The sequence below is a fragment of the Dasypus novemcinctus genome, chromosome 18, assembly GCF_030445035.2.
Source record: "Dasypus novemcinctus isolate mDasNov1 chromosome 18, mDasNov1.1.hap2, whole genome shotgun sequence".
Taxonomy (NCBI): domain Eukaryota; kingdom Metazoa; phylum Chordata; class Mammalia; order Cingulata; family Dasypodidae; genus Dasypus; species Dasypus novemcinctus.
In genome coordinates this window covers 75168903-75191416 of record NC_080690.1, presented here as the reverse complement: position 1 = coordinate 75191416, position 22514 = coordinate 75168903, and the positions used below count along the sequence as shown (strand labels likewise).

General features: G+C 43.1%; 1 protein-coding gene across 2 annotated transcripts in view; it reads left to right on the top strand.

Annotated features, from left to right (window-relative positions):
• Positions 1-11047: 11047 nt before the first annotated feature.
• LOC139436937 (zinc finger protein 665-like) overlaps positions 11048-22514 on the top strand; it is a 34052-nt gene continuing 22585 nt past the window's right edge. The window contains exon 1 of one of the 2 annotated variants that reach the window (XM_071209621.1): positions 11048-11404. In XM_071209621.1, the coding sequence (XP_071065722.1) occupies positions 11132-11404 (273 nt within the window). In that variant the 5' untranslated portion in view covers positions 11048-11131. The remainder of the gene's footprint in view (positions 11405-22514) is intronic. The other variant, XM_071209622.1, reaches the window with a different exon arrangement.

Below are 22514 nucleotides of genomic sequence, written 5' to 3'. Positions count from 1 at the left end.
TTTTCTTTAAACCTGCAACATCTATAATTTAAAAAAAAAATTTTTTTTTAAGTTGATGATGCAATGCCAGAAGGATGGCATATTCTCCTAAGACTATGAGGGGTCTGGGTACTTTGGCAGGATCCCACACATGATAATTGAGAATCCAATATAAAAAAATTTGAATGTACTTAAATTTATATCAAGTTGGGGCATAATCATAAAAGAATTATTACATTTTGGGGTGTTTTTCAATTCCACTCAAAGCTGTAGCCCAAAATAAGTGCAAAACAGCTTAAAGACATGAAAGTAAAATACAAATCAAAGCAAAATTAGACAATCTAAGAAAACTATTTGTCAAACTTTAGATGAGGGAGAAATTTCTCAATTTAAAAGCAACAGAAAATACAAAAAGGGAAAGTGAAATGGATAGGAATGGGGAAAAAAGATTTACAATAAGGGCAGTATGTGGTAGGCAGGAGCTCAATTGCTTGAGCCACATCTATTTCCTGAGAGGTGATTATTAAAGTGTAGAGTTTTGTTTGTTTTTTATTATTGGAGTAATGAAAACACTCTGTGGCAGTTTGATATTACTTACGAATTCCAAAAAAAGACATTGGATTATGTTTGTAAACTGGTCTATTCCTCTTGGCATATTAGATCATATTAGATTCAGAGGTTTTACTTTTCCTTGATTAAATTATGATTAAGCTTTGATTTGGCCATGTCAGTAGGACATTGGGTCCCCGATCACCAAAGTGGCAGGGACTCACAGAGAAAATGGCACTCAGAGGAGGGAGTTTAAGTTTTGATGCTGGAGCCCAGGGAAGTAAATACACAGGAGAATACAGAGGAATAGAGATGGCTCCATAGACACGGCAGAGGCCCCAGGAAGAGAGAGTGCCTGACAGTCTACAGCTGATCTTGTGGAAAGAACAAAGCAGCTAAGCCCAGGAAGAAACAAGACTCAGGGAGAGAGACAAGCCTTATACCAGCCTACAGCTGAGACCAGAAGAAGCTGGGATGACAAGGCCTGAAGAGGAAGGCTAATCCCCTGTAGAGACCGGCACCCATCTTGCTCCAACCCATGGCCAATGACTTTGGGTGAGAAAGTACTTCTTATGGTAATTTGAACTGGACTTTTTAGGGCATTGTGACTGTAAGCTGCTACCCCAAATAAATACCCTTTATAAAACTCAACAGATTTCTGCTACTTTGCATCAGCATCCCTTTGGCTGACTAATATACATTCTATTATTGGAGTGATGAATGCAGAACTCTGTGATTGTACCAAATACCATTGATTGTACACTTTGGATGGATTGTATACTTTATGAGTATGTATCAATAAACTTGATTTTTTAAAATTAAGAATGAAATCTTGACAAGGAAGAGGGAAAATAACTGGCTTCATCCCAATTTTATGTATAGTGTCTAATTAGGTTTTGAGTATTTGCTGAGCAAAAGCTTATGGATAATGGATAGAAATCTGATAATCCCCAAATGTGACCCAGGACAATATTGTCCTAATTTGCTTTGTGAGCATTAATTCAACTAGTTTCTGCTTTCACAGTAGTCATTATACAGTGTGGTACAAATAATGCCTTGTAAGGAAATTCTGAACTTCCTTAACCTTCACAAATATCTTCACTTGGTCTTTCCTCTAATTGTCGTTTAGTGGGCAGTAGGCTAAGGCCTAAAACATTTGGAAAACCATGGTAAGAAGAAGACTCCCATCAAAGAGAACAATGGTCCATTGGTTCCAGTGTTCATTCCAGGAGTTTCATTTTTCTCTGATTTTTTAAAAAATCCCCCTCCCGAGAGAGCTCCCTTGTCTGTTTTGCTCGTTGTTTGTGCTCATTAACTGTTTGTTATTTTTGCTCATTGAATGCTCATTATCTATTTGGTGTTTTTCTTTAGGAGGCATCAAGAACCAAACCGAGGACCTCCCATGTGGTAGGCTGGCTCCCAATTTCTTGAGCCACATTGGTTTCCCAAGTATAGTTTTATAACTTTTTAAAAAACAAATAAATTTTATTGATACATATTAATAAACATACAATTCATCCAAAGTGTACAATCAATGGTATTTGCTATAATCACATAGTTGTGCGTTCATCACTTCAATCATTATTTTCATTATTTCAATAATTATAAAGAAAAAAGACAAAATAACCCCAAGAAAATTCCTCACCTCTCAATCTCGCTATGCTTCCCCCACTGTACAAAGGCGCTATTTCTGGCTATTCTATCCAAAGTGTATAATCAATGGCTTTTAGTATAATCACAATGTTGTATATTCATCATCTAAAAAATTTTAGAACTATTTTGCTACTCCAAAAAGAAAGACTCCACACCCTTAGAATTCCTTCTTCAGACCTACATAACCACTAATCTTTCATCTTTATAAATTGATTTATATTTACATTTTATATAAATGGAACCACACAATATGTAGTACTCAATATAGTACAATATGTAGTACTCAATATAGTACTCAATTAGTGTCTGGTCTCAATATAGTATGCAATATGTAGTGTCTGGTCTCCTCACTTAGTAGTCTCATTGTTTACTTCATATTGTAGTACACAATATGTAGTATCTGGTCTCCTTCACTTGGTATAATTTATTTTTTGTCTGATGTTAACATTTTGTACTAGATTTGTTTAGCTTCAAAGAAAAACGGCCTTATATATACAATTCTATCCATGTTCATATTTCACATAATATATTTAGTTCATAATAGGGTAATCATACAGTATTTGTCCTTTTGTGTCCGGCTTGCTTCACTCAACATAGTCTCCTCCAAATTCATCCATGTTGTCACGTTTTACAGCTTCATTTCTTCTTCTCACTGCACAATATTCCATCGTGTGACTACACCATAATTTGTTTATCCATTCATCAGTTGATGGACATCTGGGTTGTTTCTAAGATTTTGCTAATGGGAATAACAATGCTATGAATATCAGTATGCAGATATCCATGTCACTGCTCTCAGATCTTCTGGGTATATACCTAGCAATGGCACTGCTGGGTCCCATGGCAAGTCTATATTCAACTTCCTTAGGAACTACCAAACAATCCTCCACAGTGGCTATACCATTCTACATTTCCACCAAAAGTGAATAAGCGTTCCTATCACTCCACATCCTCTCCAACATTTACAGTTTTCTGACTTTTTAATAGCAGCCGGTCTAACAGGTATGAAATAGTATCTCATTGTACTTTTGATTTGCATTTCCCTAATCAGTAGTGATACTGAACATTTTTTCATGTGTTTCATCACCATTTTTAAAAAAGATTATTTATTTATTTATTTATTCTCCCTTCCCCTCCTCCTGCCCTGCTGTTTTTGCTGTCTGTGTTGTCTTCTCATTTTCTCTCTTCTAGGATTCACCAGGATTCAATCCTGGAGACCTCTGGAGAGAGGTTCCCTGCCAATTGCACCACCTCAGTTTCTGGTCTCTGCTGCACTTCACCTTGACTCTCCCCTTGTCTCTCTTTTGATGTATCATCATCTTGCTGTGTGACTCACTTGCACAGGCACTGGCTCACCACGCGGGCACTGGCTCACCATGTGGGCATTCGCGTGGGCACTGGCTTGCTGTGCAGGCATGCTTTCTCTTCTTCTTTTTCACCAGGAGGCCCCAGGGATCGAACCAGGGTCCTCCCATATGGTAGGTGGAAGCTCTATCACTTGAGCCACATACTCTTCCCTTATCACCATTTTTATTTCTTCTTTGGACAGTTGCCTTTTGAAGTATTTCATTCAGTTTTTAATTGGACAGTTTGTCTTTTTATTGTTGAATTGTATTAACTCCTTATATACCATGGATATTAAGCCCTTATCAGATGTGATTACCAAATATTTTCTCCCATTGAGTCGGCTGCCTTTTCACCCTTTTGTTAAAGTTCTTTGAGATGCAAAAGTGTTGAATTTTGAGGAGAAACCTTCATCTATTCTTTCTTTTGTTACTCATGCTTTGGGCATAAGGTTTAAGAAACTACCACCTACCACAAGGTCTTGAAGGTGTTTTCCTACATTTTCTTCTAGGAATTTTATGGTTGTTGTTTTTATATGTAGGCCCTTGATCCACTTTGAGTTAATTTTTGTATAAGGTGTGATAGGGGACTTCTTTCTTTTGGATATGGCTATCCAGTTTTCCCAGCACCATTTGTTGAGTAGACTCTTCTGGCCCAGCTGGGTGGGCTTAACAGCCTTGTCAAAAATCACTTGACTTTTGATGTGAGGGTCAATTTCTGAGTTCTTGGTTTCCTTGGTCAATCTGTCTGTTCCCATGCCAGTACCATGGTTTTGTTTGTTTGTTTTTTACCACTGTCGCTAAGTGATATGCTTTAAAGTTAGTAACTGAGAGTCCTCCAACTTCATTCTTTTTTTTAAAGACAATTTTGGCTATTTGAGGTCCCTTACCCTTCCAAATAAATTTGACTATTGGATTTTCAATTTCTGCAAACAGGCTTTTGGGATTTTCATTAATTAGGATTGTATTTAATCTGTAAATAAGTTTGGGTAGAATTGACATCTTAACGATATTTAGTCTACCAATCCATAAACATGGAATGTCCTTCCATTTATTTACGACTTCCTCAGTTTCTTTTAGCAGTGTTTTGTAGTTTTCTGAATATAGTCCTTCATGTCATTGGTGAAGTTTATTCCTAAATATTTGACTGTGGGAAGATGGCATCAGATTAGACAGATAAGGGTCAGCTCTCTCACAAAAACAATGGAGAAGGGCCAAAAGCTACAGGGGGGACCTTCTTTGGGAGGTCAGCAGACCAGCACAGTGCTTCACAATGTCCAGGTGGGTGAGGGACAGAGAGATAAAGAAGCTGAAACAACAAACTGTGAGTTACTAAACTTCCTGGCTGCTGGGAAGGGCTTCGTCCCCCAGCCCAGAGATATTCAGCCGTGGCAAAACCCCTGGCTCACCCTGGCTCATCGCAGCTGATTGAGAGGGTAGCATTTGTCTTCCTCCCTGTCAGCTGTTAAAAGGGAAAAGGGAGGGGGAGTCTGGGGCTTTTCTTCAGCGAATTCAGCCTGGAGAGCCCACTTTGAATCTTGGCTCTGGCCAGATGAAAACAAAGGAAAAGTGAGAGAGATACACCTCCATGGAAAGGTGTGCCAACAGGCATCATCTGCTGGCCTGTGTGGAAATTATATTGACAAAAACTGCTTTTAGAGCTCCCTTTAACCCACTTCTGGGAGAAAGTCTGAACTCTAGTAGTGAGTCCCTGGCACAATTTTGATAACTAAAGCTGGGTAATCTTAAAGACTCAGGATGAGTTGAACAAAATATCAAAGAAGAGCTGTGAAAAAAGTAATAACAATCAGCAAGAGAGAGAAACTGGCCATCAGAATAATATCACCAATATAACAGATGCCTACCAACAGCAAAAAATTACAAGCCATACTAGGAAAGAGGTAGAGACAGCTGAGCCAAAGGAATAATCTATAGAGCACTGTACCCCAAAAGAGCAGGATATACATTCTTTTTTTTTTTTTTGTAGTTGTTTTTATTTTTATTTTTTTATTTTTATTTTTATTATTATTATTTTTTAATTACATTAAAAAAAATATATGAGGTCCCATTCAACCCCACCGCCCCCGCCCCCCACTCCCCCCACAGCAACACGCTCTCCCATCATCGTGATACATCCATTGCACCTGGTAAGTTCATCTCTGAGCATCACTGCACCCCATAGTCAATGGTCCACATCATAGCCCAGACTCTCTCACGTTCCATCCAGTGGGCCCTGGGGGGATCTACAGTGTCCCGTAATTGTCCGTGAAGCACTACCCAGGACAACTCCACGTCCCGAAAACGCCTCCACATCTCATCTCTTCCTCCCGTTCCCCACACCCAGCAGCCCCCATGGCTACCGTTCCCACACCCATTTCACATTTCCTCTGTGGACATTGGATTGGTTGTGTCCATTGCACACCTATGTCAAGTGAGGGCTTAGATTCCACATGGGTACTGGATGCACTCTTCCCGCTTCTAGTTGTAGACACTCTAGGCTCCATGTTGTGGTGGTTGACCTTCTTCAACTCCATGTTAGCTGAGTGGAGTAAGTCCAAAAAGTCAAAGTGTAGGAGCTGAAGTCTGTTGAGGCTCTGGGCCTGGGTGTCATATTATCAGTCCAGAGATTCAAATCCCCTACATATATCTTAAACTCAGCACCAACTACAATTCCAATAAAGTAGCATGCAAGTCTTGTGAAAAGAGATCCCCTCTGAGTCCATTTCCATCACGCAGAAACACCAGCTCCAAAGAAGGGCCATCTGTCATGGCAGTGAACCCCTTCTGCCATGACCATAGAACCCGTGGGTCTCTTTATCCCTCAAAAGAACCAATACCTGGGGTTGTATCTACCTTATCTGTCTCTTAGACTCTGTTCAGTTGTACATAGGGGTATTCCTTCTGACAACCTCCAGACTCTTTTTTAGAGACTCACAGCCTTATAATCTCATTTCTCCTTTCCATTTCCCCCTTACATTAGGTCAAACCGCTTCCCGAAGTCATGTTATTATATGTAGACAGGTATATTCTGCTGTTCCGCATTGAATCTTTAATTCAAGGTCATTTTCTAGTTGCTTCTTCAGCTGGTATGTGGTAGTGATCCCTCGGTGCCAGGGAGGCTCATCCCCGGGTGTCGTGTCCCACGCTGGGGGGAATGCATCGCATCTACACGCTGAGTTTGGCAATATACATTCTTTTTAAGTGCTCATGGCTCCTTCTCCAAGATAGACCATATGTTGGATCACAAGACAAGTCTCAATAAATTTAAAAAGACTGATATTATAGAAAACACTTTCTCTGATCATAATGGAATGAAGCTGGAAATCAATAATGGATAGAAAAAGGGAAAATTCATAAACATATGGAGATTAAACAACACACTCCTAAACAATTTGTGGGTCAAAGAAGAAATTTCAAGAGAATTCAGCAAATATCTTGAGATGAATGAAAATGAGAACACAATATATCAAATCCTATGGGACGCCACAAAGGCAGTGCTGAGAAGGAACTCTATAGCCCTCACTGCTTACATTAAAAAAGAAGAGGGAAGCAGACATGGCTTAACTGATAGAGCATCCGCCTACCATATGGAGAGTCCAGGTTCTATACCCAGGGCTTCCTGACCCGTGTGGTGAGCTGGCCCACGCACAGTGCTGTTGTGTGCAAGGAGTGCCATGCCATGCAGGGGACCCCATGCGCAAGGAGAGCACCCTACAAGGAAAGCTGACACAGCAAGATGACACAACAAAAAAGAGATGCAGTTTCCCACTGCCATCTGATAATACAAGGATGCAGAAGAACACACAGTGAATGGACACATAGTGCAGACAATGGGGGGGAGGGGTGAGAAAGAAATAAAAATAAATCTTTTTTAAAAAAGGAGAAAGAACTAAAATTGATGATCTAACTGCATACTTGGAAGAACTAGGAAAAAACAGCAAATTAGTCCCAACCAAAACAAAGGAAAGAAATAGTAAAGATCAGGGCAGAAATAAATGAAATCAAGAACAAAACAATAGAGAGAATCAACAAAGCCAAAAGCTGGTTCTTTAAGAAGATCAACAAAATCAACAAACCCTTAGCTAGACTAACAAAGAAAAAAGACAGAAGATACAAATAAAATCAGAAATTAGAGTGGGGACATTACCACTAACCCTGCAGAAATAAGAGATTATAAGAGGATACTATGAACAACTGTATGCCAAAAAACTTGAAAATATATAAGAGATGGGTAAATTCCTAGAAACACACAAACCAACTACACTGACTTTAGAAGAAAGAGAAAGTCCGAACAAACCAATCACAAGTGAAGAGATTAAAACATTCATCAAAAACCTTCCAAAGGGAAGCGGATTTAGCTCAATGGATACAGCATCCAGCTACCACATGGGAGGTCCAAGGTTCAAACCCAGGGCCTCCTGACCCGTGTGATGAGCTGGCCCACACACAGTGCTGATGCGCACAAGGAGTGCTGTGCCACGCAGTAGTGTCCCCCACGTAGGGGAGCCCCATATGCAAGGAGTGCACCCCATAAGGAGAGCTGCTCAGCGTGAAAAAAGTGCAGCCTTCCCAGGAGTGGCACCGCACACATGGAGAGCAGATGCAGCAAGATGATGCAACAAAAAGAGACACAGATTCCTGGTGCTGCTGATGAGAATATAAGTAGACACAGAAGAACACAGAGTGAATGGACACAGAGAGCAGACAACTGGGGGAGGGGGGAGGAGAGGAAGGGGAGAGAAATAAAAATTAAAATTAAAAATCTAAAAAAAGAAAGAACCAGCTTTAAAAACAAAAAACAAAAACAAAAAAACCCTCCCAAAGATGAAAAGCCTGGGACCAGATGAGTTCACAGGTGACTTCTATCAATCATTCAAGATGAATACCTCTTGCTCAAGCTTCTTCAAAAAATTGAACAGGAAAGAATGCTACCAAACTCATTCTATGAAGCCAACATCACCCTAATAACAAAACCAGATAAAGATACTATGAAAAAAGAAAACTACAGACCAATATATCTAATCAACATAGATGCAAAAATCCTCAATAAAATACTTGCAAACAGAATCCAAAAGCACATTGAAAGAATTACACATCATGATCAAGTGGGTTTTATCACAGGTATGCAAGGGTGGTTCAACATAAGAAAATCAAGTAGTGTAATAAAGCACATTGAATAACTGAAGAAGAAAAATTACATGATTCTCTTGATTGATGTATAAAAGGAATTTGACAAAATATAACACCCTTTCTTGAAAAAAAGCATTCCAAAAGACAGGAATAGAAGTAAGCTTCCTCAATGTGATAAAGTGCATATATGAAAAACTAGCTAGCATTGTACTAAATGGTGAAAGAATGAAAGCTTTCCCTCTGAGTTCAGGAACAAGACAAGGATGCCCACTGTCACCATTAATATTCAATATTGTACTAGAAGTTCTAGCTAGAGCAATTAGCCTATACAAAGAAAAGGCACCCAAATAGGAAAGGAAGAAGTAAAACTTTCACTACTCACTGATGACATGAGCCTATATGTAGAAAATCCCAAAAAATCGACAAAAAAGCTACTAGAATTGATAGACGAGTTCCGCAAAGCGGTGGGATACAAGTTCAATACACAAAAATCAAGAGTGATTCTATACACTACCGATGTGCAATCTGAGAAGGAAATCAGAAAAGGAATTCCATTCATAATAGTGACTAAAACAATCCCATTTTTAGGAATAAAATTAACCAAGGACATAAAGAACCTGTATTCAGAAAACTACAAAACACTGTTAACTTTAAAATTTGAATAAATTTCTAACTCACAGAAAAGTCATAAAATAATTAATAATACACAGGATTCAAGAACATCTCTGTGACACATTGCAGTTCTTTTATGCAGAAAAAGTTATTGATCTAATCCAGTCTTGTGGGTGTGGGGACTTTTTAATGACATCAGTGAGGCAAGGCACAGATTGGCTTTCTGCTTCTTATTGGGCCTTATATAAATGGAGACACGGGAATACAAACACAGAGAAAGAAAGCTCTGCCATTATGACCCAGTCACGTGAGAGAGAGGACTCCAGGTTCACCTACAATTGCTAAGAGGTTGAGAGAGGTCCTGGAGTTTGGAATCAGCAGAGCAGAGGCAGGGAAAGGGGCCCTTAAGGGGCTGAACCAAAGGAGTCCCTCAAGGTTCTGGAGAGTCCCTACCACATGCCTGACGGTCACATGGCAGGATGCGAGGACCACCAGTAGCTCATTCGATTGAGAAAGAATCTCTGATGGTGCTTTAATTTGGACATTTCATGGTCTCAAAAGTGTAAGCTTCCCCCCAATAAATCCCCTTAATAAAAGCCAAAAAAAAAAAGTGCCCAATCCTAAAATGTTTTGCTTACTGCACTTGCCACCCACTCCACATGAGCTCAGAAATAGCAAACTAATCCCGAATCCCACACAAAGTATAATTTTACATAATTTTTATATCATTCCTAATACTTTCTTTCAAGCAGAACATCGGTGTCAGTCTGCCCAAGTTCAAAGACCTGGGACAAATTCTTCAAATGCTCTATACCTCAGTTTCCTCACCCATAAAATGGGGATGATAATGGTCCTTTACCCATCTCATAGGCTTGTTGTGAGGAAGTGGGATTTACTATAAGTTTCCATCATTTGGCTGTATCTTAAACTTATTAAAGTTGCAGTTTTCTTTCCGTATTTGGAACCACTAATTTATCTTACTTTTGTCTCTGAGATTAAAAACTCCAAAATGCTTCATAGAATGTAGTCGTTTCTCCTGAAATACAATTTTATCATATCCTATGTTTCCTGTGATTTTGATGACATATACCTATATCTATATCTGCCTATGAAAATTCCTAGGCCCTAGGTACTAAAGGATAAAAGGACCCAACCGAAGACCCTGTGCAGTCTGACATTAGAGACCCTCTAACTAAGAGAAGATACGGGAAGTCAGTGGCTCAGGTGGGGAAGCCTGGGAATTTGGAGGACAGGGGCTGAAATACCCCTACATACACACACACGCGCGCAGATACTTTTATGGGGAGAAATTTCCTGATCGGAGTGAATGAAGGTGTATGGAAAAGAAGCTTGGGGTAGTCACACCTGTCCAGGGTCCTAGTTCAGCACAGCCTTTCAGGTGGGCTTCATAAAGGGGGCAGGGGTATCCAAGCCTTCGATTCCCGCTCCCCTTAGGGTGGTCCTAAGATAACGGGTGGAGGACTGAGTGGAGTGAAGGTGGGATCGCAGACCCAACCCTGAGCCCTCGTTGAGGAGACGCGGGACCACAGCCTCCCTGCCTTCTTCAGACTCCGTTTCCTGGACCTCGCTCCCGCAAAAACCGCTCTCATCACTCTCCCCTCACACTCCTCAGCGACTTTTGCATCCCCAACGTCACAAGCGCAGAAGCCTCTTCCTCGACGCCCGGAAGCGGAACAGGCTGCGCCCCCGCCCAATCTCGCCCCGCATTGGCTGGAAGCTACTGCTCGTCTGGCAGTTGTCAGCGGCGACGCAGGCGGGAACGCCCTCGGTTACTAAGATACCGGGAATTTCCTCTCCTTACCCTAGTCCTAGGCTCCCTCAGGACTAAGCTGGTCCAATGAAAAATGGGCCGTGAGCAGGCCTTGATTTGCCCGGATCAAAGAAACGAGAACTGGGCGGGGCGGAGGGCGGCCAATGACGACGGGGAAGGCCCTGTAAAGGGCCCCAGCGTCTCTTCGCGGGCCTCTCCTCCTCTCTCGCCTCAGCACGTTTCTTCCTCCGTCCTCCGGGAAGAGGGAGACAAGATGGCGGCGGTGGACAGTGATGACTTGCTCTGCCCTAGCGCGGTTGTCATAGACGAGCAATGCAACCAGAATGCGCAGGTCGGGAGGATACAGGTGCGTCGGGAAAGACGGCGAGGGTGGGCTGGGGGCCCCGGAGGCGCTGGAGGAGGAAGCTCGGAGTTCGCTGGGTCGACAGGGCTGACAGCCAATCTGCGTCCAGTTCTCATTCCTCCAGTAACTCGTACCCGATGAGACCGCGCCACCGATTGGGTATCAGCTCCCGGGACGGCGGGGATGAGGGCGGGTCTGTGGAATGGCGCGTGAGCTTCGGACTGGGAGGCCCTGAATGGCCGCTGGAGGGGGGCGGACCCGTGAGTGGCTGTGTGAAAGAGAGGGACCGTGTGTTTTTCTTTCGTGCGTTTCAGCAGCCGGGCAGCAGCCCCGTGGGTAGTTCTCGGCAGTGAACTACCTTCGCTATTACTCTATTCCTCGTCAGCTGTTTGTAGACCCTCTAAGGGGCGGACGTGAAAACCTCAGGAGGAACAGCCAGTTTCAGGACGAATTGCAAGGCGGTGTAGCAGCCCCCTTTTCCCCCTCCAACCTCTCCCCGTCGCCCAGGGGGGTGGACGGCTGCCTGAGCGGGCTCCCCTTTTCCTCCCGAGTGGGTTGTAGGGGATGGGGGCCCTGAGCCCGTCCCGAGGCCCTGAGCAGGGTAAGGGCTTCCTGGTGGATCTGGTGCCCGTCGCCGCGCCACCTCCCACCGCTGCGTGACCTTAGGCGAGTTACTTCACGGCTCTGAGCCTCTGTTTTCTATCAAATGTGGGCTAATAACAGTCTTCCTGGCCTCGGTGGGTGCTTTTAAGGACTGATTGCCTTACTACAAGTAAAGCGCGGTGTCTGGCCTGAATAAGGGCCCAGTCAGTATTAGCTGTAAATTGTTGGGAGTGGTGGGTGAAGCCTCATCCTCCCTCTCGTCCTCAGTTTCCCGGTTTATAAAACTGATCGGGGTGCACTGGGAAATCCACGAAAGCTGGGCCCAGCTCCGCGGTTCTGGGTAAATGACTCTGATTCTGGAGTCAGACAGGCTTTTGGCTTTATTCTGTAACAGAGTGGGGGGAAAGAGTAAAACTGAACTTCTAGCAACAAAGGAAATTTGCTTTTTAAGGGCTGGGGTGAGTTGGAAGCAAACTCCAGGAAGATAGCAAGGGATGAGTGAGAGATTTGTTGAGGTCCCAGTTAGGATTGAATAGGTGATATTTGAGCAAAGACCCAGTGGAGACAAGGAAACTAGCCATGCGGCTCTTTAGGTATGGGGCACAGCAAGTAGAGAGGGGTGGGGGAGTTGCCGCTTTAGAAGGGCAATCAGGGAAGGCCTCTCTTGGTGGGTAGGAGCTTTCCAGGGGAGAGGAGATAAACAGTGCCAAGGGATAAACAGTGCCCATGCGGCAAAATCATGGGGAGATGGGTAATGTCTGAAGATGTTTTTAGTTGTCACAGTTGAGGGTAGGGGTGCTACTGGCATCTAGTGGGTAGAAGCTGGGGTTGCTGCTCAACATCTTGCTTCCCATGAGGGCCCCCAGAGGAAAGAGTGATGGGCTCCAAGGGGTCATAGTGCTGGGGCTGCCAGCACATTCTAACGGGAAAGCCCTGAGGCACGGGCAAACTTGGTACCTTCGTAACTGTATTTCTACTGCTGTTGGTCCAAACTGCCAAGAACTGTTGGCTTAAAATGACAGAAACTTATTTTCTGCAGGGTAGTTCTTCAGGTCAGAAGTCTGAGAAGTGGCTTGCCAGACCAAAATCAGGGTATCAGCAGGGCTGTATTCCTTTCGGGAAGCCCTGGAAAACCATTCCCTTCCTTTTCCATCTTCTAGGTTTTTTCTGCATTCCTTGTCTTCCTCCATCTGAAAGCCAGTTCCTCCTCCTTCTAATGCTCTTCCCTAGTCACCTCTCCCTCTGACCACAGTCAGGAAAGGTTCTCTAGTTTTAAGGAGCCATGTGATCCAGTCTTCCAAGATAATCTCCTCTCAGGGTCCTGACTGTTGATCACATCTGCACTCTCTTCTGCTTTGTACAGTAGCATAATCGCAGGGATTGGCTCGGTGACAGCTTGGGGGTGGTCATCATTCTGCCTTCTAGTTACACTGTGGTTAGAAGGTGAAGATTGAGGGGAAAGTGGTGGGAAATGAAAGATTGTGGCCATGCATGCTTTTTTGTTAATCAGCCTTCCTTTTGTTTGTTTATTCAGTCCTTTTAATTTTATTGCATTGAGGTCAATGAAGGTGAACTACTCATTCACCAAGTATTCATATTTATGGAGTGCTGGGTATTGGTCTGTGTGATTAGGCTACAAAACAGCAAACAAAACAGGGAAAAATCTCTACCCTGGTGTAGCTCACTTCCTTGTGGAGACAAATACAATATAGAGGTTGATAGATGGTAACAAGTGTCTCATGAGAAAGGAAGGAAAGGGAGGACCAGGGAGTGGGTTACAGTTTAGATAGAATGGCCAGGAAAGGCCTTATGCAAAGGTGACATTTGGGCAGAGAAGTGAGCAGAGAGAGCAGACCGCTTGTATTCTAGGCAGAGGAGACCAGTACAGAGGTCCTGAAGCCAGAATGTACAGCCTGAGGTCTGACAAGATCAGGAGGGCCAGGGTGGTGAGGCCATGAAATGAGCTGTTGATGTTAGGAAATGAAAGTGAATAAGCATCTGAGGGCCAGATCCTGGAAGGACCTTGTGAGCTATCACTTAAACCTGGTATTGGCAAAAGAGTCACACCAGAGCCTTAGGTCTGTTTTTGTAAAGAAACCATTCATTTCCATATATTTCTGGAACTCTGGGTTCCCACCCAGCATTCTTAGTGAAGGAAACCACACTTATCCCAAATTACCCCACCCCCAAATTCATAGTCTTAAATATCTCTTTTACATGGATTATGCCATGACATCATAGGGAATAGGGTTCAGCAGCTCAGGCTCTTCTCCGCTGGTTCTCACAGCAGTGTGCTTCTCTGGGTAGAGGAGGCTGGCAGTTAAACTCAAACCTAGTGTACTTTCTCTGTGGCTTCCTATTTCTATTCTTTTCATTCGTATGCTTAAAGTCTGTGTGTGTCTCTCTTTCTTTCTCCCTCTGCTCTTAGAGCGCTTCCTATGCTTACCATTCATTCATTTGGCAGGAATCTTGTCCCAAACTTGTTTGTTTCCAATAACACCTGCACATGCTAGATTATACTTTAGACATCTGGTTTTGCTATGATCACATTTGTGGGATGATCCTTTTTTTTTTTTTTTAAGATTTATTTATTTTTTATTATTTTTAAAAATTTATTTCTCTCCCCATCGCCCCGGTTGTCTGTTCTCTGTGTCTATTTGCTGTGTGTTCTTTGTCCATTTCTGTTATTGTCAGCGGCATGGGAATCTGTGTTTCTTTTTGTTGTTTCATCTTGCTGTGTCAGCTCTCTGTGTGTGCGGTGCCACTCCTGGGCAGGTTGCACTTTCTTTCACACTGGGTGGCTCTCTTTACGGGGTACACTCCTTGCGGGTGGGGCTCCCCTATGTGGGGATACCCCGGGGTAGCACGGCACTCCTTGGGCTCATCAGCACTGCATGTGGGCCAGCTTCACACTGGTCAAGGAGGCCCGGGGTTTGAACCGCAGACCTCCCATGTGATAGACGGACACCTTAACCACTGGGCCAAGTATGCTTCCCGGATGATCCTTTTTGAACAGTGCTATTCCCTTAATGTCTACAACATAAAGTTTCTTACAGATGCAATTTATGTGGTCACAGGAATGACTCCCATGTTTTCTAAAAGGCCTAGAGAACTTCTAGCTGGTGCCCCTCCTCTCTCCCTTTGTGTGTGTCATTTTGGTGAATTACTGTAGGATGGCAGTTCCTGCTAAAAGGCCTCCACACTTCTTTCTGACAAACAATCCCGAAGCCTTCTATGGGCTAAAGTAGTGCTGAGAACCCAGAGCTTGATCAGATCAGAAAAACTTATGCTCACACAGCACCCCAGGACCCAATTCTAGTAGCCTTGGTCACTTTAACCCTAAAGTCTTTACAGCCTCCCTGTGATTGGGATACTGGTTTTGGCCACATTTCACAGATTAGGAAACTGAAGCACAGGCTCTTTTAAATGACTTGACTCAGTTGGTCAGAGGAAGTCCAGAATCAAACCTGGGCTCCTCCTTGTAATCCCTGCTGTCCTGTATTCATGCAGTTTCTAGTTGTGGTACAGGCTGCTCAGAGATGTAAAGGAGCCATCCTTGTTTGTATTGGATGGGGAGTTGTGAAGGAAGGCTTCCTGGAGGAAGTATAATTTAACCTGGGATTTTGTCAAGTTATGAGAAGTGGAAAATCATGACTATGCAATTCATTTATTCCATAAACATTGAGCAAGGATTTAGGGAATTACACAGAGGGCCTGTGGCTACAGCTATGGGCTTATGTATATGTATCAACAGGTCTTCACTATGAAAACTCTAGATTGCTGCCTCATGAAAGTATACATCATTATAGCAGATTCACAGCTTCCCCACCCCTTTTCTCCTAACACCAGAGCCCATCTTTGGGTTCTCGGGGGAATAATGGTCTCCAGGCTTAAGAACCATGTTGCATTTTTAGGTGTCCTTTTAGTAATATGCATGACCTTAGACTTTCCCTTTAAGCCACTTTCATACCCATGTAATACTACTGCTAGTTACAGACATTATGTTGGGCTTTCACCTTTTCTGTTGATTTGCAAAAATTAACATACATCCTTTATTATTCTGTACAAGTTAACCTTCAGCTTTCCATTCTCTTACCTCATTGTATTTTCTGGTGACCCTTATTCAAGTTATTAACTTCATATGAGTATGCACAATATATTTAGTTTATAGTAGTGCAGTTATACAGTCTTTGTCCTTTTGTGTCTGGCTTGCTTCACTCAACATAATGTCCTTCAGGTTCATCCATGTTGTCATATGCTTTACAACTTAATTTCTTCTTATAGCTGCATAATATTCCACCATGTATACACCACAATTTGTTTATCCATTTCATCAGTTGCTGTACACCTGGGTTGTTTCCATACTTTGGCACTTGTGAATAAAGCCACAGACAAACAGAATCTGAGTTTGTAAAAAAAATCCACCTTTGCAGAAAGCATTAAAGGAATTCTTAGAGTCTGAAAGAAAAAGATAAGAGAATGAGTCTTGGAGGAGAATATAGAAGAGAGAATAGCACAAAAGATAACTAGAAGAATAAGACAGATAAAAATAAGATCTGACATATGAAAACCAAGAATAAAAGTGGTGGTAGTAAAGAAAGCATTTACAGTAATAGCAGAGATGCCCCACTGCAGTGGCTCTAACTTGAACTCCAGTCTGAAAGCAGCACTTGCATTTATTAAAAAGTTCTCAGTCAGCAATAATGCACTGGGGAAGAGACTGGAAGCTTGGTTGCCTATAACTGCCTTTTTTTTTTTTTTTTTTGAGGTTGGGCCTGGGATTGAAACCAGTACCTTGTATGTGGGAAGCTGGCATGCAAGCACTGAGTCTCATTGGCTCCCCTGAGTTGTTTTTTTGTTTGTTTGCTTCTTTGTTTGTTTTTGTTTTTAAGAGGCACCAGGGACTGAACCTGGGACCTCCCATGTAGGAAGCAGGAACTCAACCACCTGAGCCACATCCGCCCCCCTGTAGGTGCTTTTGTCTGGAGGGTAAATTCTGGGAGAAGGTTCACCCACAGAGGGCTTTCCTAAGCCAGTATTTCCCAGCTAAAACATGGTCAGGTTCCAACAAAGAGTGAGTAGAGCAGTCCCACAGTACTCTGTGGAAGGTACCAGGAAGGACACGGAACATCCCTTTGACCAAAAGAGCCTGTGACAGACTTTGGTTTACTCAGACATCTTATGGGCTCATAATGTATCTGGTGTAAGTCCAAGGGAAATCAGTTTAGTAGATTTGGTGAATTACCAGAACATGTTAAGTGGAAGCAGAATATTTGTTCAAGAAGGTAGGTTTTTGTGGTCTCCCATGTTCAGGTGAGATGGGGTAAAGAAAAACTAGGCCATTCAGATAGCAAGACCCCCTTGTCTTCCTGGCTCTTTAATCTGAGTCTACTTCAAAGTACATTTGAGTGGCTTGAGCAGATGGATACTGAACTCACACCTGGGACCAAAGAAGTTGGGGTGGGGCTGGTCCTTGCCTTGCTTTTCCTGTGTGAACGTCAAAGTAGTTTCTGTTCTCTTGCTCAAGAGAAATATATCTTCCAGGATTTCCATCCATTTGAAAGTCGCGCATCTGATTACTTTTAAAAATAAATTTCTGTATAATATTTGCAAAAAATCTCCAAACCCTTGAGAGGTGGAGACACTGATATTATTTCTGGGTAAATAAGAATGGTAGGTGGCGGTCTTGGCCCAGGGGTTAGGGCGTCCATCTACCACATGGGAGGTCTGTGGTTCAAACTCCCGGCCTCCTTGACCCATGTGGAGCCGGCCCATGCGCAGTGCTGATGCGCACAAGGAGTGCCCTGCCACGCAGGGGTGTCCCCTGCGTAGGGGAGCCCCATGCACAAGGAATGTGCCCCGTAAGGAGAGCCGCCCAGCGCAAAAGAAAGTGCAGCCTGCCCAGGAATGGTGCCACACACACGGAGAACTGACAACAAGATGACGCAAGGAACAGAAGCACAGATTCCTATGCTGCTGACGACAACAGAAGCGGACAAAGAAGACGCAGCAAATAGACACAGAGAACAGACAACCAGGGTGGGGGGGAAGGGGAGAGAAATAAATAAATAAATCTAAAAAAAAAAAAAAAAGAATGGTGCTCTCTGTTGGAAATCATCCTTTCAAAATTTCTTCAGTGGGTAGTTGTGATCTGGTAGGGCCAAAATTCTGCTAGCATCATCTTCAGAATTTTGACAGGTAACAGAAAAGGATATATTAACTGGCATTTTTCTAATTAAATATTAAGGATATAAAAGATGGTTTTGAAGACTTGAAAATTCTGTTTTCTTATTTAATTTCACAGTTAACATAAAAAACAATATCCTGTCAAATGTCTCTGAAATATAACAAGTTAATATTTTATTATTTTATTTTTTAAAGATTTTTTAATTTATTTCTCTCCCCTTCCTCCCCGTTGTCTGCTCTCTCTGTGCATTTGCTGTGTGTTCTTCTGTATCCGCTTGTATTCTTGTGATGTGGCACCGGGAAGCTGTGTTGCTTTTTTTGTTGCATTATCTTGCTGTGTCAGCTCTCCATGTATGGGGTGCTGCTCCTGGATGGGCTGCACTTTTTTCACCAGGGCTCTCCTTGTGGGACGCACTCCTTGCACATGGAGTACCCCTACATGGGGGACACTCCGGAAAGGCATGGCACTCCTTGCGTGCATCAGCACTGTGCATGGGCCAGCTCACCACATGGGTCAGGAGGCCCTGGGTATCAAATCCTGGACCCTCCATATGGTAGGCGGACGCTCTATCAGTTAAGCAACAACCACTTCCCTAATATTTTATTATTTCAAGGTAAATTCAAATATCTCTGAAAGAGGATACCATCTACAAGTCTTATTATCTGCACTTAACACAAAACATTCAGAAATAAAAAGGAAAACAATGGATTAAATATCTTATCTCTAGTGGGCCCTGGGTTTCCTTTCTCCCCTGCCACCCATGCTGTTGACTGCTGCTCCTCCTGGCCATGGCCTTCACCTAGCTGCCTTCTGGGGTACGATGGTGCTGCTCCTCGCCATGGTGCTTCACTTTTTCACCATCCGGCACCTTATAGCATTTGATGAACTGAAGATTGGTTACAAGAATCATAGGCCAATGTAATACCCTTAAGCCTCTGGTTCCTACAGGACCTCGTCCACATTTCCTTCTGCTTCGTGTTGCTTTGTGTAGCAGAATGGCTCATTCTGGGCCTCCATATGCTCTTCTTGGCATATATTTGGAGGTATATGAGTAGACCAGTGATGAGTGAGCCAGGTCTCTAAGACCCTACAACCATCGTGAATGCAAATATTTTAGCACATTGTCAGCAAAGAAGGATGGTGCAATTAGCTTCTAGGATTTTTTTTTAATCCACATTTTTTGTGTGGACTTCCTGTTAAGCTGGGAAAATAATTTCAATGTAATTACATATAAATTAATATAAAACGATTACCTTGTGTTAACAGGTTTGAACTTACATGTCTTACTGAACAACCGTAATCCTCTGAATGATTGCGTTAATTACAGTTCTTAGTCCACTGGAAACTTTTGTTTACAGGAATTTGTAGGGTTCATTTTAGTTTGATTGGAATGCCACCTACTTACAAATTACCTGTAGATATTAGCTACTTTTGATGAAATGGAACTATATCTGACCTGTGGGAAACATCATGAAGTCCTCATCTAACATGGAGTTGACTATATATACATAAATACATTTGCAAAAATAAGTGGTATATTTCCCCTTGGTCTTGAGTATTATTCCTATATATTGCTTGAAAGAGAGATTGCTCATATTTCCATCGGAGGACTATACTTTCATGCTTAAGCATAAATGTGATATAAAAATATATACTAGTTACTTGTGAAAAGTACATTTAAAGCTATTTTAATTTATTTTTATTTGTAAGTCATTACTTAAGAATTTGGTTATTTTACATACTGTTGCAGTCTGGTAGTGTAAGTATTCCTAAGAATTTGCAGGTATCTTAGATTTTGAAATCTGAATTAGCACTGTATAACCTCCCTGCCATTCCTTCATGCATTACAATAAAACTGAAATTAAAGAATATGTAATTTTCCTTTTCACATTAAAAATACATTTCCAAATAACTAATAAAAGTAAATTCAAGATTTCTAAAAATAATTACTATTTAAGGACTTAAGCAAATACAGGATGCCAATCAATATATTTTTTTTTAAGATTTATTTTATTTATTTCCCCTTCCCCCCGTTGTCTGCTTTCTGTGTCCATTCACTGTGTATTCTTCTGCGTCCACTTGTATTATCAAGTGGCACTGGGAAACCGTGTCTCTTTTTTGTTGCATCATCTTGCTGCGTCACCTCTTGGTGTGTGCGGTGCCACTCCTGGGCAGGCTGTACTTTTTTCTCGTGGGGTGGCTCTTCTTGCGGGGCACATTCCTTGTGCATGGGGCACCCCTGTGTGGTATGGCAGTCCTTGCACGCGACAGTACTATGCGTGGGCCAGCTCACCACATGGGTCAGGAGGCCCTGGGTATAGAACCCTGGACCTTCCATATGGTAGGCAGATGCTCTATCAGTTGAGCCACATCCGCTTCCTGCTGCAAGGTATTTGAATTCATTTCAAGAAGTGTGGACTAGGAAAAAAATGTTAAAAGAAATAAAAACTAGTTTATATGTACATAAGCAGAAGTATTTATTTAAAACATCTTCTCAGTCCCCAGCCCCACAGCCCAGATCTTGGCCCCATGAAGTTCCCTGAACTGAGCCCTGGGTTGCTCTTTGCCTGGAGGAAATGAGGGATGGAAAATAAGGGGAGGCAAGACTAAGCTGCACATTTCTGCTGAGGCAGAGTTTTTTGCATTTCACACCCCAGTTTCCATCAGCTACTCACACAGTGCCAGTGCTTGCTCATTTGGATAAGTTCTCAGTCTGGAAGGAACCTCAGCTTTCAGGATCCAGCCTCAGCTGAGAGGTCCCAGGGCCCTGATCATGGGATTCTACAGGCTGAGTGCCCCTTTGTTCAGATCAGCAGTCGGCGCTGGCCCTCCCTTGCCCTCCTGGTCGCAGTCCATACCTTGGGGAGGCCCTTCACCCCAGCTCTGGGGGGATGACCCACACCTATCCTGTGACACCACATCCCACTGGCTGTTTGTCATGGAATGTTTATAGTCTCAGTACCCCAGAGAAAAGTGATCTTCCTGGGCAGAGGACGTCTATATTCCTTATCTATGAAAGTACATGACTGGGGTGGGAATGGGAGTTTGTGGCGGGATGGAAGACCTCCTAGAGAGGATAAGAGTCTATGTCTCCATGTGGAGCTGGCCCATGTGCAGTGCTGATGCACGCAAGGAGTGCCATGCCACGCAGGGGATGTCCCCCGCGTAGGGGAGCCCCACGTGCAAGGAGTGCGCCCCATAAGGAGAGCCGCCCAGCATGAAAAGAAAGTGCTGCCTGCCCAGGAATGGTGCTGCACACACGGAGAGCTGACACAACAAGATGACACAACAACAACAACAAAAAGAAACACAGATTCCCGTGCTGCTGACAACAGAAGCGGACGAAAAAGAAGATGCAGCAAATAGACAAAGAGAACAGACAACTCGGGTGGGGGGGAAGGAGAGAGAAATTTTTTTAAAAAGTGTGTATGTCTGAGGAACAGACAAAATGAGGGCAGAATAAGGGCAATATGGAGGATGCAGAGGGTGGACTTGGAGAGAGAGGAAAAGAGTGAAAGAGTGAACCAGAGGGAAAAGGAAGTTAAGAGGATCTAGAGAAAAAGCAATCCCCGGATGTATTGGTAAAATTTTCCAGGATGGATGCCTGGTTGTAATTAGAATCTTTAACGGGTCCCAGTCCTCCAAAATAATGAGAACAACTGGGATAAAGGCAGAATCAAGGTTCAGAGATAGAGGATCTTCCTTCCTTCCTCCTTCCCTCCCTCCCATCCTTTCCCTCTCCCTTCTTCCTCTGTCCCTCCATCTCTCCATCCCTCTTGACTCTTTTTCTTCTCCCACATGGCCTCATCACATGCAGCTCTGCCTCATGGGTGGAGGAAAACATAAACCCAAAATTGCCTGGTGTCACTTTAGATTCCTCACTCGGTTCCTCTTGCATTCTCTTATTTGTCTCTTCCATACCTTTTCCTCTAGACTCCCTCAAAAGCCAAACTCCATATTCTTTAGGCAAAGACCTTGTTTCTTCCTCCATGCATCTGATGTGTGTCTTCTGCTTTGCTGATGACGGGGTGGTCTGACCCGCTGCCAACCCTGGGATTGGGTCCAAGTCCCTAGCCCCACTCATAGTCTCAGGAGAGCATGCATCCTCTGGCATCATCACTTAAACTTTTTTTCATTAAATTATAGTAGTTATAGGCTTACAGAAGAATCATGTAAAAATACAGTGTTCCCATATACCCCCCCATTGTTGAAACTTTGCATTAGTGAGGTACCTTTTTGTTGTTTTGTTTTTAAGGAGGCACCAGGAACCAAACCCAGAACCTCCCATGTGGGAAGCAGACACTCAATTGCTAAAGCCACATC